Source organism: Plectrocnemia conspersa, unplaced genomic scaffold (assembly GCF_051122295.1).
Source record: "Plectrocnemia conspersa isolate PC_06_02 unplaced genomic scaffold, ASM5112229v1 ptg000003l, whole genome shotgun sequence".
NCBI classification, from domain to species: Eukaryota; Metazoa; Arthropoda; class Insecta; order Trichoptera; family Polycentropodidae; genus Plectrocnemia; species Plectrocnemia conspersa.
In genome coordinates, this window is record NW_028277167.1 from 13,762,098 (window position 1) to 13,778,994 (window position 16,897).

At 31.3% G+C, this 16,897-nt stretch overlaps 4 protein-coding genes across 5 annotated transcripts; 2 read left to right on the top strand and 2 right to left on the bottom strand.

Moving 5' to 3' along the window:
• Positions 1-1,923: 1,923 nt before the first annotated feature.
• Positions 1,924-4,060, bottom strand: mre11 (double strand break repair nuclease mre11). Its single transcript, XM_088183038.1, has one exon. It carries the CDS (start codon positions 3,986-3,988, stop codon positions 2,078-2,080), a length of 1,911 nt encoding a protein of 636 aa, XP_088039164.1. The 5' UTR covers positions 3,989-4,060; the 3' UTR covers positions 1,924-2,077.
• A 4,272-nt stretch (positions 4,061-8,332) lies between these two features.
• On the top strand, positions 8,333-10,339 carry LOC148236646 (uncharacterized). Of its 2 annotated transcripts, none has more exons than XM_088182773.1 (8): positions 8,333-8,434; positions 8,505-8,652; positions 8,719-9,075; positions 9,148-9,314; positions 9,379-9,600; positions 9,679-9,858; positions 9,929-10,094; positions 10,158-10,339. In XM_088182773.1, exons 2-8 carry the CDS (start codon positions 8,509-8,511, stop codon positions 10,215-10,217), a joined length of 1,296 nt encoding a protein of 431 aa, XP_088038899.1. In that variant the 5' UTR covers positions 8,333-8,434; positions 8,505-8,508; the 3' UTR covers positions 10,218-10,339. The 2 variants fall into 2 exon arrangements, with proteins under 2 accessions (XP_088038899.1, XP_088038901.1); XM_088182775.1 differs by having other exon boundaries at positions 9,929-10,085; positions 10,157-10,339.
• On the bottom strand, positions 10,250-12,333 carry LOC148236647 (exocyst complex component 2-like). Its single transcript, XM_088182777.1, has 5 exons — positions 12,057-12,333; positions 10,852-11,083; positions 10,606-10,793; positions 10,485-10,544; positions 10,250-10,413 (listed from the first exon to the last, which is right to left on the bottom strand). Exons 1-5 carry the CDS (start codon positions 12,200-12,202, stop codon positions 10,341-10,343), a joined length of 699 nt encoding a protein of 232 aa, XP_088038903.1. The 5' UTR covers positions 12,203-12,333; the 3' UTR covers positions 10,250-10,340.
• On the top strand, positions 12,291-14,538 carry LOC148236648 (uncharacterized). The gene is made up of 6 exons (XM_088182776.1): positions 12,291-12,423; positions 12,489-12,686; positions 12,752-12,826; positions 13,563-13,673; positions 13,751-13,914; positions 13,980-14,538. Exons 2-6 carry the CDS (start codon positions 12,521-12,523, stop codon positions 14,211-14,213), a joined length of 750 nt encoding a protein of 249 aa, XP_088038902.1. The 5' UTR covers positions 12,291-12,423; positions 12,489-12,520; the 3' UTR covers positions 14,214-14,538.
• The last annotated feature ends 2,359 nt before the right edge of the window (positions 14,539-16,897 follow it).

The following is a 16,897-nucleotide window of genomic DNA, read 5'->3' on the forward strand; positions in this document are numbered from 1 at the left end:
AACAAATATGTAATTTTTGCATCAGCGCCCAAAATTTCTAGCTACGCCGCTGAATAGGCCCCAACAATATCAAATGCTTTTTAAAAAGATCATTGAGCTCTACGCGCAGCCTCTGTAGAAATCAATGTAGACGTTTCAAAAGTACTTGTTCGATATGTACCAAGAAAAATACGGTCCCTTCTGTTTGTGTATATTTATTATATATTTTATTAATTTATTCAGCTAATTAATTTATTTATTTAGCTCGGTGATTTCATTGAAATAACATATAATAAAGATAACCTGAGAATATCTGGCTTAGAATCAGGAACGTCATTTTATATTACGATTTCTTTAGGATTCGCAGTATTTAATTAAATGATATGCATTTTTGCCTAAATTCAAGGTGTAATGGGGGATGGAAATATCCCTAGAGCTACACCAAGTAATAATAGATGTTATTAAGATAATAAATGAAATTTGGTATAAACACAAAGCGCTCAATTTTCGATTGCTTGAGACACTTTGTGAAGAAATAGGTTCCAAATATATTTATCCGACTGTACACCCTACGCGAAGAAGTCAAATTATTTTTCCAAGAAAAAATAATAAATATTCTAGTGCAGACACACCATGGAGTATATGCAAGATAAGACTTCTGTCTATACTTTTTTTTCCGCTTATTTTCACCGGAGAGTTTAGTAGACTTACTATATATTTTGGACTTGACCTAATGAAAGTTCTAAAACAATAATTAGTTTTAGAACTTTCATTATGTGAAGTTGGGTTTGCTTAGAATAGCATATACTTTCACTAGCGCCTATTAGTTAAATTATATTTTTCCTAGTAGAAATATATATCTACTGGTGAAAATGTATTTGAACTTCACTAGTGAAAATATAACTTCACCGAAAAATACACATTCTCTGTAACATTTATATCGTCACATGTTAAAAAATAATGATAAGTACATAAATGTATATATTACTACGTATGGAAAAGTTAAAATAATATAATTTTACTAGAACCTGCCAGATTAATTATATTTTTACTAGTAAAAATGGATATCTACCGGTGAAAATTAATTCCGATTTCATTAAAATTCATAGTATTTTATTAAATGACAATGCAATTTTCTGCCCAAATTCAAGGGAGGGCATATGCCCTACCTGCCCACCCCATAAATACCGTCCCTGGATACATTATACATAGAAGATACCAATGTTAATTATTTATATAAGATATTCTCGTGGTATTGTCATTAGATACATCTTTGAAATTACAATTCAACAAAACTGAACTCATCAATTCCTCGTTAATTCTCAGATCTGATTACTCTGCACTTGAAAATAAAGCACTCCAACATTTGATTTCGTTCCGCACAACGTATTTATGTGAACAGGTTTATTCGGTTTTGTAATATATGAAATCAAAGTATAGAAACAAACTCAATACATAAAACTTTCCAACATTGAAGTTTTAGTTTTAAGGAAACAACTACACCCTTATTAAATAAAAATATTTTAGAAAACATATTGTATGAGTATTATGTTTTGTAGCTTTTTTATTCTTTCTACTACTATTTTTATTACTTTTATGTTTTTTGTCCTATATACTAATAAAAATGTTTATATTTTATTTTCAGCTACAGTGCAAATATATACGTCGCAGTATTGTTTTCCTGTATAATAATATAAGCTTTACTGAATAAATTAGCTTAAACTTAACTATTTGTGAAAATCTTAAATAAGCTAATTAAAATAATTAGAACCACTAGAACCTAACTATTGAATGCTAAAAATAAACTATTAATTTATAAGCTATAAAACAACAAAGGTCTCACTATTGTGTTCAGTGGATGCGTGTTAAGTGGCAGGACATAAGTAAAACTTGTGCAGATATGAAACTAATATATTTATATATATTAATAAATGAAAATACAACTTACAACACACATTTGTAAATGTTTATTTGTAGGTAATATAAATAAATACACCAATAACAGTTAACGTAGTATTTTCTTGCATGATTTTTTAATTTTATTATCATCTTAAATAAACAATACTTGAAATGAAATTAGATCAAAAATATGAGTTTGTTAGTCAGAATCGGAATCCAAATATATAGCTTTAGATTTTGTACTGGACGATTGCCGAGTAGTACGTTGGCTCGAATTCGAAAGCCAACTACCCAATCCGCCAGAAGGTTTAGTGGTCTCGAGCTGAAGAACGTTGTTAGCTTTCGAGGCTCCTCTAGATCCCCTGCCTCCCCTGCTACCTCTGCCCCTACCTCTCGGAGATTTAACAGTTGTATTAGTTTTTTCAGTCGTTTTCTTGGGCTCCTTCGCCTTTCCTTTATTCGCAACTACAGTCGGCTCTGGAATCGATTCTGCGTCGCTGCTGTCAGCAGCTAGAGAAATGTTTCTCTTTTTAGGGCTAACATCTTCTAAAACTTTTTTTATTTTCGCCGTATCGACGTTAGCGTCGGAGAAGTGTAAACTTTTACACACCGACATTTGTTCTTTAATTTCTTCCGACGTTTCGACGTCGGTTTGTATAAGATGATTCATGTATTCTTTTTTCTGAAAATTAATAATATCGTTGAAAGATTCTGTATACCCTTTTTGTATAAAGCTTGTAACAGCTTCGCTCAAACATTTCACCGAAAGCATGTTTAATTTTTTATCCTCAGGTTGTTCTTGGTAATATTTTTCTAATAGCGATTCGACGCTTATTTCATCTTCGTTATTTTCAGAGACTATATCGCCGAGAGCGTCGATGTCGATTTCCGTCTTGACGTTGTTGACTCTATCTTTCACTTTTTCTTTCTTGAGCATTACTAAATCCTGAGGATTGGCTATTCGGTCTGAAAATTGCTGTCCAAATCTAATTACGTTAAACTGTTGACTTTCACGTTCATAAAATACGCTCAATCTTATCAACGGTAGTTTAGGTTGCGCCGTATGACCGGATCTCTCGTCTTCCGCCTTCGTCAAAGCTTCTTCGACTCGTTTTCTCAAATGTTCTTGAACAATTTCATGTTCGTTGACCGCTCTGGCCGGTAGATTTTCTTCAGAGAGAACTATGACTTGAAATATAAAGGGACGAACGGATTGTAACTTCAGCGGTACCATCTTAAATTGTTTTTCGCATACCTTGAGTAGCCCGCAATGCTTCGGTAAGGATTCGCCGTGAGCGAGAGAAGTAGCGACCGGACTCCCCGGTTGTACTACGTAGAATTCCTTAGTAGGATTCCACTCCGGTTCTATTCTACAATCGTGCTCGTGTCCCCAAACGATCAAATCCATGAATGACGGTAGTATTTCTTCCGGAATATAATTTAAATGACCTCTATCGGCCCGATTTTGATGGAGCGTCAATATATTAAACCAATCGTCGTCCGAATCTACCTTTTCAATTTTCACGCTTTCGTTCGCAAACATCCGCGCTAATCTCTGATCTTTCAAATAACTCAGACCGTACAAAGCTATTTTAGTTTTACCTTTTTTTAATAAAACGGGCGAAACTGTAACGTCGTCATAGTTAATCTGTTTTCCGATATAATTTACGAGTCCCATCCTAGAGAGAATATCCAACGAACTTATGGCACTACTCCCGATGGGGTCGTCGTGATTGCCATGTATGGAGAACAAAGGATACGAAATATTTATATTCGGATCTTCATAATTTACTGATTTCGACTCTTTGAAGTTTTCCATTTGATCGGACAGAATTTCTATGGCGACTGGTTTATCGCCGAAACAGTACTTTCTAAGTAGAGAAGTGCATTTGAGCAGGCAATTAGGTGAAGGCTTCGCGTCGTGAAATAAATCTCCTCCCAATAAAATAAAATCGACGTCGAATTCGACAGCGTACTGTAAAATTTCTTCGAACGCAACGAAACTGTCTTCTCCGCGAACGGCGTCAGTTTCGTTGAAGCCAAGATGATTATCTGACGCGACGATAATATTGAAAACATCCTCGGAACTGCCCTCATCGTTCAAAGCCATGCTTGCACTTTGTCTAATGACAGATATTGCTAACCACTCAAACAGAGGCGCGCAATTTTAATTTTGGCCGAATCCTTTATTTTTTCGAGCATACTCATTTTATATTTTAGAATTTCCACACTAAATAGCAAGCAAAAATTTCAAATTTATTTGATAAGTACAAAAATAAATATAAAATTGTATAAAATTAAATACAGTCCTAATGGAAATATAAATAAAAAATATCAGCGAAAGGAAATATAGTAAGTGTTTTCATCTTTTACGATAACAATACAATTAAAATTGTACTCTTACAATATATATAACGTCATTGAAGCATTTTAGTATATAATGTATATATGTTACATATTAAGGGTGAACTCAACAAGGTATGATCTCCTTCCTGTTTTATAATAGATTTCTTAATATACAGTCAAAGCTGTTGACCGACTATATATCGCCATAAAGAAAATAATTTTCCGATTAGTATGTGGGTGCCTATTTATGTATTAATTGATTTGCTCATTATAGCCAAAATTTAGCGGCCCTGACGCGATGTCGGCGGAGGGCAGCAACATTCTTTTGGTGAACATCGACAAAATACAACAGCCAGTGCTACTTCGTTCACCGTATATTTTGCGTTTCTTTTTATTTTTAATCACATTTATTTAAACCTTAAAAGTCCAAAGGTATTTATGTCATGCCCAAAATAATTTATATTTTTAAAAACCTTTTTGATTGACTTAATGATAATTTTCCAGTATTTAATTACGTTAACTAATCTGGGATAAAAAGATTTAGTAATTCCTATATATTTTATTTAAAATCGACAAATTACTAATATTCGTCATAAAACCTGTAGATTTATAGATGGATTTTAGAAGCAATTTTTTACCCAGTCTGTTCCAGCTGCTTGTTGAGTACCCGACTGTTATCAAAGCCCAGGCGTGTAAGTTGTTATATATAGTTCTCAATCTAAAAAGTTTTGTTCTTGAATTTACTTTCATACTTTTTTCAATAAATTAAATAACTGTTTTTAACTACATCAGACCGTGCTAATAAATAAAAATATAAAATCAATACTAATGATGGCAAGAAGTTATTAATTATAATGTTGCTAACGATGATAACTTATTTGACAAACAAACATTTGCTTTATTATAAAAATAATATTTCTGTTAGTGAATTTAATTAAGAAACTGAGATAATATCTATTAATATACTCTTTGAATTTAAATCGTAAGCATTTATTTATATGATGTCGATTATGAAATTGAAAGAAACGCTTTTGGATTTTTTTAATGCAATTGGGTAAATGTAAATACATACCTAATAGCGATGACATTCTGAGGCAACGACCAATTTTCTTGAGCAATGAGACCTAAAGTAACAAAAGATTTTCATGACCTTTTCGACTTCTTTAAATCGTTTTTCATGGATAAATTGTTTAAACATGAATGTAGAAAAACAAAAATCTATTTACTTACAGATAATTTACTTTTCTAAAAATGCTATTTAACTAATACAATTATATCTAACAGAAGAGGGCTTTAATAAGCAATAAAAATAAGTAAGAGAGTAGTAGTAATACATAAATAAACGAACATGGAATGACAATAAAGTCGACCTAATGTCCACTAGACGTGGCTTATTAATCCTTTCAACGCCAAGCGCATGATATGATGCGCAACTAAATCTACTGTCTAACGCCAAGCGCATGATATGATGCGCTCGTTAAAACCTTCGTTTTTTAAAGAAACGGAAAGGTAAAAGTTGGCAATATATGTTTTAAAAATCAGTTTGAGTTCCTAGTAAACGATTTCAGTGATTTTATTTATAGAATTTGCGATGAAACAGTGGTATATATAATTATAAAGTCACGCCTTAATTTTAGTCGTTTGTATTTCGCGCGTGGTTTCGATCGTGCTTATTTAGACCACTTTTAGGGTTAGCACAAACGCATCGCGGAAATTCGTTTTTTTATACTTTAATTTATGAATCGAAATTAAATTATGTCATCAATATTTCAATGATAATTGTGATTTGTAAATACTTGTGAATATATTTATACGTTATTTCGACTGTTTTAATATTGTCAACTGTTTTTGTGATTGGTTTTTATTGTTTGTAATAATTAAATAATAATAATAATAATTACTATTAAATACTTATTAATAAATATAAATAAGATATAATTAATAAAATATCAATATTAACTCTTAGTAAATATTAAATAATAATAATAATAATAACAAAAACGATTCCTTGTCGTAGAATCATTTTATTTTACTTGTTCTATTTATTTACATTAAATTTATAACCTAACCTAACAGGTTACCCCAATGCGTCACGATGGTCGAAAAGTTTATTATTTATTGTATATATATATGTGTGTGTGTGTGTAATATATATTACATATTCCGCCTGGAGTGTAGATATGTTGCACTCTTGCCGGTCCCAAGCCCGGATAAAGAAGGAGGGTTTCTATCATGGAGCAAACCAACCAACGTGGATAAATCCAAATAGTTATGAAAAAATTACAAAGAAATAATAAATCCGCCCTGATTCATAATGACCTAGACGATCGAAATCTAGATAAACGATTGGACTTCAATTTTGGAAGCTGGAATGTGCAATATTACTACCAGGAAAAATACAAACAATATCGGAAGAAATACTGAAACTCAAGATATATCTAGAAGCCCTACAAGAAATTAGGTGGAAAGGCCAAAACCGATCACCGGTTGTAGCGCCGTGGAAGAAGAAGAAGAATATGTATATATTATAAATTATACATATAATAATATATAGTTGTAACATCGTATCTTGCTATCAAGTTTTATTATTTATTATTTTTATATATAAAGAAATATGACAACCTTCAACAACAATCAATTGCAAACACCATTGATCAAAAACAAACGGTTTGGTTATTAGGGTTATTTTTGTGTACGATATATGTGATTTTGTATGCATCAAAGAAATGTTGTCGATTTGTAAATTTTTATAACAGGATGTAGGTCAGACGAAGAAAAAATGCGTTGCAGATTTATATATTAAAATTGTCTCAGTGTGAGCATGACCCTGTTTGTCGTTCGCTTGTATAGTGCCGCGCGCGTTCATGTGTGTGTAGGTGTGTGTACGCGAGCCAGCTCGCGGACCGACGAATAGATTTTTTTTTGTTCACTCCATATTTCCAACAATACGACTAAAAATGTTTGTTTATTGATATAATTAGAATGTTTAAATCATGTTAATCATACATATATAATTTTAAAATATAAAAATTGAGTATTTTGCCTGTAATGATGTGTTAAACAGAGTAAGTAGCAAAAAAATTATATCGCTAAAAACGCATGGCGTACAGCGAGTAATTAAGAATTTACCGGTCGGCGGTCTAAGGGTTAAGAAAAGTTCATAGTTCAGAAAAGTATTTAAATTATTCTTATAATTATATTTGTTGATATATTAAATTTGATAGAATTTTTAGGGACTAAACACGCGCACGGCGATAAAAAACTAAGTTTTGAATTTTTTTAATTACTATGTAGCAAAACGCCACTTTTGCAAACGTTAAAGCCAAAATCCAGTAAGATGCACATAGCAATCTGGTTTCTGAGCATGGTGCCAATATAATTAACAAGTAAGTTAATTGCTTCTGTATGTTTCTTAGTATTTTTTATTATTATTTTAGAAATAGATTAAAAGATGCTTACTGCTTACTTATTGAGAAGGTATGGCCTAAAAGTTCCGCCAAGAAACTTAAACCTCTATGCGCGGGGCCTCAGAAAAAATCTCGAAATTCCGACATCTGAGTCGGCACGCATCCCCCACCTACAGGCCCTAAGAAGCACACATAATCTTTCGGTAGATAAAACCATCTAGCAGCTCATGAAAAACTTCTAATAATTGAAAAGTGTAATTTTTCTTATATTGTTTTCCCCGAATCTAGCCATCATATATGGAAATAGTACCAACTAAATAATTTTAAAGTAATGTAATTACCTCAGTTATGTACTTAAAATTATCTTTTTTAAAATTATATTTAAAATAAATATAACGCAAAATTAAAAAAGCGATAAAATATTTTTTTAAATTTGTATGATATTTAGAGTATTTCTATTAACAGTTGATATTTTAATATTATAAAAAAAAATTATGAAAAATAATTAATATTCAGTAATATTTTTAATTTACTTTAATTTACTCATACGTAAATTTTTTTACATGGTCATTATGGCATATCATTGCAACAATGTAGTTTTGTTATTTTGTATTTTTTCTTGACTATTGAAGAAAAATAGATTTATTTTTATTAGAAAAGAGGATGTCATTTATAAAAGCTTATTTTAGCGCCACGTATAAATATGAGATATTTATATATATCGACACTGGCAATACTGAGATTGTATTGCCTAACGGTCGCTCATCGAATTCGGCTCATAAGTCAATTTCACGTTCTAAAATGTAAATATACATAGTTTGTTAATATTAATGCGTATTTATAGATCAATTACTATAATTATACTTTATTTAGAAACATGGATAGCTTAGATTGGAACTCTTTAATGCTGAATTATCAAATCACTAATGATGATTTTCTGAAACCGAAACCCACGTTTTTCATCGAAGTGATGCTAAAACTTTTCGAATCGATGGATGTTCAAACGGAATCGTTAATAAAGGTAATATCTCAGTATATTTAACTTGTCGATAAGATAAGTAATTATTTAAATAATATCATATTATAGTTCAAGCCAATCGTGAGCCATCAAGAGAATTTGGAGGCATTTTACGATTTATTGCCTTTGCTCAATTTGGCCGAGGCGATAAACTATCTAAGGCTGGAGATTTACGAGAAAAACGAAAACACCACTTTGGCCGATTTAATAAATCCCACAAAATCAATGGTGGAGATTGTGTTTTGTCTATTCAATAATTTCATTCTGTTCGTTCAAGAGCGCAGAGCCGGTATAGTGGAGAAGGAAGAAGATACAGAGGAAAAAGCGCAACAGATGAACAAAATGATCATGGAGAAAGACAAATATAAAATCGAAATAGACGATCTACAGTTGGATATCATTAAATCGGAGCAGGAAATTAAAAAGGTTTAGACTTTATATATATATATACATATGTACACTATAAAGCTTAACAAAAGCTAACCAATTCAATTTCAGATGAATAACGATATTACCAAGTATAAAGAGCACAACTTAGAACGTGAGAAAGAAGTCAACGAACTAAATAGCGAACTTGACTTCATCAAAACGGAAAACGAAAACATTGAAGCCGATATAGAGAAAGAACTGAAAAATCATGACAGAATGATTGAAGAAATAAAAAGGTTTGATTATCTTGTTAGATAATATTTATGAAAGTTTAATTTGTTAATTGTATTATTTCGACAGACTAAGATCACTGATAGTGACGGATGGCGAGATAGAAGAAATGAACAGTCAAAAGAGATTATTATTGAAGTTAGAACAAGAACAGCAACAAGAGATCGACGACAAACATAATACGATTTTGACCAAAGAAACCAGCATTAATACGCTAGAAAAGAATATAGTATGTATGTCTGAGTGCGATACCATGTTTGACGTCTTAGATGGAGTTTATCACAAAATTAGGTATATGTCTTTGTATTGTTTCAAGTTGACATGGGGGTAGATATCAATATCCAATTGATAATAACAATATTATTATAGGGAAATTAAAAGTGTGAGCATGTCTACGCACAGCGAGGAAAGAGAACTGTGCAGTTATCAGAAAACCGCTGTTAATTTAGAAAAGAAAGTTGCGGAATTGCAACAAATGGACGAGCAACTGTCCGAGGAGATAAAGAAAATAAAAAATTCTGCTGAGAATGAACTAGCAAAATTGTCCAAGTATGATTTTTATTTTTATTTTGCTTACATTATTTTATGTGTATATTATAAATATCATATTATTATGTAGGGAAGAAGAAATGCTAACAAAAGAATACAATAAATGCAAAACAACTTCGACAGAATATCAAAACAAAATAGACGATTTGCAAGCGGCTAATGTTAAATATTATGAGCAGTATAAAAAAATAATGAAATCATATACTGAAGAAATACCATCTCAATATGACAATATGGTAAAAATATAAATAATTTGATACTTCTCAAATGAGTTTATTAATAATAAATTATACTTTCAGATTGATGAATACGTATCCAAGATTGAAAGAATTATCAATAAATTATCATCAAAGTTTTGAAATTACACTTTAAATATTATTAATAAAACAACTTTTCAATTAATCGTATTAATGTATTTCTTATAAATCATGTTGTAGTAGATAGCATATAGGTTACAAATAAATATATATTGATAATAGAATCTAAACGTGTTTCAAACAGATTAACTGCAAGGATGTGCGTCGCTGGAATTCTCTTACTATATCTTCTTTTAAACTGTAAATATATATTTTTAAACGTATTCAATGTATAATACATATATACAAATTGTGCTATTTAACACTTACACCTTATCTTCTTTACTTTTAAGTTCAGGAATGCAATCAAAGGCTTCATCAAAAAGAGTTCTAAAATCATATGAACATTTTTATATTATTGTATATGTTACTTTTATTAAACCTAGCTTACTTCACTCTTGGCGTCATGAATGTGGAAATGGCTTCTTTTAATACTTCGACGTCTACGTGAGCTTGGATAGCGCCATATGGTGAAAATTTACCATTACAGCCGGACATCAAACGCACGATTTCCTCAGCTACAGTTTCGACTATTTGAGTCAAGACGGCCTTAACGAGACTCGGCGATATGCTGTGAATCTATAAATCGCACAATTTTACAAATGCAAGTACAAGTTGTCAAAATTTTTTGTTTTACCTCAGCGTGTACAGCTATCAAGTTATTGATGCATTCTTTCATATACGGCCGCACATCGCTCGGTTTTATTTTGGTGTTCCACTCAAATTTACCGACGTACATAGATGGCTCTATTGTACCCACCAACGGATCGCTCTTTTGCTCTAAATAAGCTTCCATTATTGCCTTATCTAGGGTCCTCAATGACACCTTGGCGGTTTCAACGGGTAATATTGGTTTGTTATATCCATTCCTGAAAAATATAAATTTTATCTAAAACATCTTTACTTTCAATTTTAGTTTAATGCTATAATTGAAATAGTCAAATCGTTCTTTAAAATAAATATGTATTAGAAATTGACTTATTGTTTTTCAAAAAGATATTGCAATGCAAAGCCATGGAAGATCAATCAATCAATCGGAATATCAATATCGCATTAAGATTTCTGCCACAAAGGTAAAGCAACTAAATTAATATTTATTTGAATACACGAGCAGGGCATAACAGCTTTATGCTAACGCTCCCTGCACTGAAAATAAAACAATACATATTAATATTATGTATAATAATGACTGAATCACAATGCATTAGTGTTTGAATTATCGACAGCCATAGGTTACGAACTGACTTTGATCACATGAATAAATTCTGAAAAACCAAATAAGGTTATAGGAAAATTAGAGGTTTGAGATTTTTTGCTTTTTCAAATTTCATAAATATGGTACCCGCTTTAACCCCCATATCGAGGAATTGGTAAACATATTGTATGGGATGAAAACCGTGCTCTTGATTCAATGCAAATAATGTTGAAAAATAATTATTTAAAAAATAGTATATAAATATTTCCTAATAATATCTTAATCAATTAGTTGGTTTTTTTTATATGAACGCTACATAACAGTGTTTCCACCGCAACGGAAATGGCACGATTTTATTGCTTTTGAAGTGAATTCTAAGCAGGGATCTCCTTGAATTTGGCCAGAAAAATGCATGTCATTTAATGAAATGGAAATTTAAAAAAAACAACCATTGAGTAAATTTTGCCCCTCCTGGAAAATCTGAAATGACATTCCTGATTATATATAATGTTATTTTTAATAATATTTCATATTCAATTTTTACAAAGTCATTTCAATATCAACATATTCAGTCAAAATATAAGTAACCATTTAACATAAAAAAACTACCTAAAACTTATTTTTATATACATATATAAATAGCTTACTTTTCAAAAAACATTAAAACCCTCGGTAGCACACAATCAGAAGTGTAACGGCAATTCGAAAGTGTGATTAACAAGCAATACTGCCAAGGAGGTGAAACAGGAAGTCCATCGTGCGTATCGTCCGACAATCGGCTATTAAAAACCATCAGGTTTGGCGATCCCAAAACAACAGATAAGGGATAATAATTTTATATATTATTGTATTTATTTACATTTAATTTTTTAGAGTTAATACTTTTAAATAATTTAGGTTATAAATCGTCAGCGGCGGCGAAGCGAAATAAATCTCGCAAACTCACAAAAGCTGATATCGGTTTGCCGCACGACTTTAAACACGTGTCACACGTCGGATGGGATGCCAATAAAGGTAGTACATTTTTATCCATCTTAATATTGTCATTGCCAATGATTACTTTTAAATTATCTATTTAGGTTTTGACGTAGAAAATCTTCCCGAGAAGGATATGAAAGACTTCTTTTATCGTGCCGGTGTGTCGGACAGTCAGTTGGAGGATAAGGAGACCAGAGATTTTATTTATGATTTCATCATCACGCACGGTGGAGCTGACGCTGTGAAAAAGGCTTTAGTGGGAGAGGAGACCATTGCCAAACTGGCTAATAATGCAAAAAGTATATTAATTTTATTACTATTATTACTTTTTGTAATATTAAAATTTAATTTTTTTTATGTATAGATAATCAAGCTGGATTTCCACGGCAAATGCCACCTCCTGTTCCGCTGCGAAATACTACACCGCCTATTCCCCCAGGTACATTTATATTATAAAAGTATAAAAGTAAAACTTGCGTAGAATACCACATTAAATTGAAGACGGAATTTGTCTTGATGCAAAAAGTTTTTATTGAAAACAATATCATAAATCGAAATCAACAGATCATCTGCAACTCTTTTATGCTGTATTATTTTTTTGTCTATGAAGCTTTAAGCCTTGTACATAAAATTTATTACACAATAATTAAACCATTATTCGGATTAACTGCACAGTTGGACCTCAACAAGAATTTTAAATTAGATACATCGTAAAAGTACCCAGACATGCATAACTGCCTTTCTAACGTCAAATACTGTAAATCAGAAGTTGCCCGTTGGTGTTGACGTAACGGTACTCAGTTCGTAGGTTAACAACTCTGGGCTACCGAGCTCACAACTATAAGTATTCGTCTTGTACTCTCAGAGGGACAATGTATTGTTTTTGTTCTCCCTGTAAATCTGTCTTTGAACACTGAATTTATGAATTGATTTTTGCTTCCTTGATTATTTTTTAATTCCAGTGGCAAACATATTATTGTTGTTGTTCCTAATTGGATAAAAACGCATTCCTCAGTGCTGGCTGTACTGTACAAAGGCTATTGTAATAACCCATAGTCTTGTATGGCGATCTGAGATTTTTCTTTCTGTCCTGCTAATTGTCAAACTAACCTTATCTTATCGAATATTATGGGTGTTTTAAGTATACTATATTAAATGTACGTATTTGTAAACAGCTCCTGTTATAAAAGAAGTAAACGGTTCTCGACACGCTCCTCCGCCACCTTCTAGAGCGCCTCCACCGCCGCCTCCGCCTCCTCAACGACAACTTCCTCCACCACCGCAAGGTAAATATGTTTTCAATTAATATGTACATTTACGATGTACGTGATTCATATTTCAATTTATTTATTACATTATTCAGTGGATGCGCAAGCTCCTCCTCCGCCACCGCCGGGACCGCCTCCTCCACCGGCTCCGCCACCATTAGTGTTACCAACGGGACCTCCTGCACCACCGATGGCTCCGCAAGGGCCTGATACGCACACTGCGTTAATGGAAAGCATCAGAGGCGGAAAAGCGCTTAAGGTAAATATAAAATTGCAATATAATACATATACACTTTAATTAATACAATCATTTTAATATTCAAGCATGTGGAGGTTGATCAGAAGCGTGGCAATCTTCTTAGTGAAATACGACAAGGAATTGAGCTGCGATCGGTTGCTGTTAATTCGAACGAAAGCGATCGTAAATCGACCACTCAAAATGGATTGGCAGGAGCGCTAGCGAGAGCTCTCAAAGAACGATCGAAAGCGATACATTCAGATTCGTCAAACAGCGACGACGATGATACAGCCAGCGACGGAGACGAATGGGAAGACTGAACATGAAAATGTCTACTTTCAGTATTTTATATTTGTGAAGATATCGGACGCGATCAAATGAAGAATGGTGGCAAATTGTGTCATCCACGCTGGGAGATAATTAATATTTTTTAAATAATTGCATCATAACATTTTGCAGTGCAATAACGACTCGATAACAATGACACTTAACGAGTATGTATTTAAAATAAAAATTAACCATTCTAATAATTTATTTCGTACTTTATAAATACCAGTTAATACCAAAATAAGATTTATAAATATATTTTCCATATTAATTAATATGTAATTGTTATTTGTTAAACGTTTTATACATAAAAGAAAATTAAATGATTTTCGTCATATTATGTATGTTTATTATACATTTTAACAGCATAGTTGACTATTTTTTATAACACCTACCAATGTAATATATATATATATATATATATATATATATATATATATATATATATATATATATATATATATATATATATATATATATATATATATATATATATATATATATATTAACATTTTAAAGTTATTGTATTATAATATATTAAATTGTTTACTGAATCGTTTTGCAAGTTGAACTTACCTGAAAAATTGTAACCAGTGATTTTAAACTTTTCATATTTAATATTAAATATATTTTTAGTATTTGGATAATAAAACTTTAATTATAACTAGCAAATTATTCGTGAAACATTAAGCTCTAATGTTTTTTTATTATTTATTCAACACAACATTCTTCAAATACCTCATCTTTTTTAGCTACCAAAATCCAATGTTTTTAAGAGCGATTTCCATTACAATCCATGCAAAGTTGGCTGATTGAAATGACAATACCTCCTTGATGTCTTTAACAATAATTTGATATCCTGTAAAAAGTGGTGGCCAAATAAACTTGATGCTGACAAAGAAGAAAGAACTCTGATGAAATATCTTATGTAAAAAATGTGCTGATACCATTAAAATAAACTAGCGGAATGAGCAACGATACTAACTGACAAAATATCACTTTAAAAAGAACAATATACCATTTAAAATATTAAGAAAGTGATAGAAATTGCACTATGCTTGTCAGGTACAAATGGTTCAACGGAACGCATTTTTTCACAACAAAATAAAATTTGTATGGCATAAAAAAGGCAGTTGGTGTTAGAAACTTTGAAAGCAATATTACAAATTAAATACAATTTTTCCGATTCTTGTGAGGAATTTTGGAATAATATATCAAAAATTGACGAATCATTAATCCTTTCAACGCCAAGCGCATAATATCATGCGCAAGTAAATCTACTGTCTAACGCCAAGCGCATGATATGATGCGCTCGTTAAAACCTTCGTTTTTTAAAGAAACGGAAAGGTAAAAGTTGGCAATATATGTTTTAAAAATCAGTTTGAGTTCCTAGTAAACGATTTCAGTGATTTTATTTATAGAATTTGCGATGAAACAGTGGTATATATAATTATAAAGTCACGCCTTAATTTTAGTCGTTTGTATTTCGCGCGTGGTTTCGATCGTGCTTATTTAGACCACTTTTAGGGTTAGCACAAACGCATCGCGGAAATTCGTTTTTTTATACTTTAATTTATGAATCGAAATTAAATTATGTCATCAATATTTCAATGATAATTGTGATTTGTAAATACTTGTGAATATATTTATACGTTATTTCGACTGTTTTAATATTGTCAACTGTTTTTGTGATTGGTTTTTATTGTTTGTAATAATTAAATAATAATAATAATAATTACTATTAAATACTTATTAATAAATATAAATAAGATATAATTAATAAAATATCAATATTAACTCTTAGTAAATATTAAATAATAATAATAATAACAAAAACGATTCCTTGTCGTAGAATCATTTTATTTTACTTGTTCTATTTATTTACATTAAATTTATAACCTAACCTAACCTAACCTAACAGGTTACCCCAATGCGTCACGATGGTCGAAAAGTTTATTATTTATTGTATATATATATGTGTGTGTGTGTGTAATATATATTACATATTCCGCCTGGAGTGTAGATATGTTGCACTCTTGCCGGTCCCAAGCCCGGATAAAGAAGGAGGGTTTCTATCATGGAGCAAACCAACCAACGTGGATAAATCCAAATAGTTATGAAAAAATTACAAAGAAATAATAAATCCGCCCCGATTCATAATGACCTAGACGATCGAAATCTAGATAAACGATTGGACTTCAATTTTGGAAGCTGGAATGTGCAATATTACTACCAGGAAAAATACAAACAATATCGGAAGAAATACTAAAACTCAAGATATATCTAGAAGCCCTACAAGAAATTAGGTGGAAAGGCCAAAACCGATCACCGGTTGTAGCGCCGTGGAAGAAGAAGAAGAATATGTATATATTATAAATTATACATATAATAATATATAGTTGTAACATCGTATCTTGCTATCAAGTTTTATTATTTATTATTTTTATATATAAAGAAATATGACAACCTTCAACAACAATCAATTGCAAACACCATTGATCAAAAACAAACGGTTTGGTTATTAGGGTTATTTTTGTGTACGATATATGTGATTTTGTATGCATCAAAGAAATGTTGTCGATTTGTAAATTTTTATAACAGGATGTAGGTCAGACGAAGAAAAAATGCGTTGCAGATTTATATATTAAAATTGTCTCAGTGTGAGCATGACCCTGTT

Bases quoted from the DNA above. Each gene is read 5' to 3' on its own strand.
- LOC148236648 (XM_088182776.1), top strand. From the start codon at position 12,521: ATGAAAGACTTCTTTTATCGTGCCGGTGTGTCGGACAGTCAGTTGGAG. The intron at 12,687-12,751 runs GTATATTAATTT...TTTTATGTATAG, and splicing joins ACTGGCTAATAATGCAAAAA to ATAATCAAGCTGGATTTCCA. The intron at 13,915-13,979 runs GTAAATATAAAA...TTAATATTCAAG, and splicing joins GAGGCGGAAAAGCGCTTAAG to CATGTGGAGGTTGATCAGAA.
- LOC148236647 (XM_088182777.1), bottom strand. From the start codon at position 12,202: ATGGTTTTTAATAGCCGATTGTCGGACGATACGCACGATGGACTTCCT. The intron at 10,794-10,851 runs GTAAAACAAAAA...TGCGATTTATAG, and splicing joins TGATAGCTGTACACGCTGAG to ATTCACAGCATATCGCCGAG. The intron at 10,414-10,484 runs GTAAGTGTTAAA...ATATATTTACAG, and splicing joins AAAAGTAAAGAAGATAAGGT to TTTAAAAGAAGATATAGTAA.
- LOC148236646 (XM_088182773.1), top strand. From the start codon at position 8,509: ATGGATAGCTTAGATTGGAACTCTTTAATGCTGAATTATCAAATCACT. The intron at 9,076-9,147 runs GTTTAGACTTTA...ATTCAATTTCAG, and splicing joins CGGAGCAGGAAATTAAAAAG to ATGAATAACGATATTACCAA. The intron at 9,859-9,928 runs GTATGATTTTTA...ATTATTATGTAG, and splicing joins GAACTAGCAAAATTGTCCAA to GGAAGAAGAAATGCTAACAA.
- mre11 (XM_088183038.1), bottom strand. From the start codon at position 3,988: ATGGCTTTGAACGATGAGGGCAGTTCCGAGGATGTTTTCAATATTATC.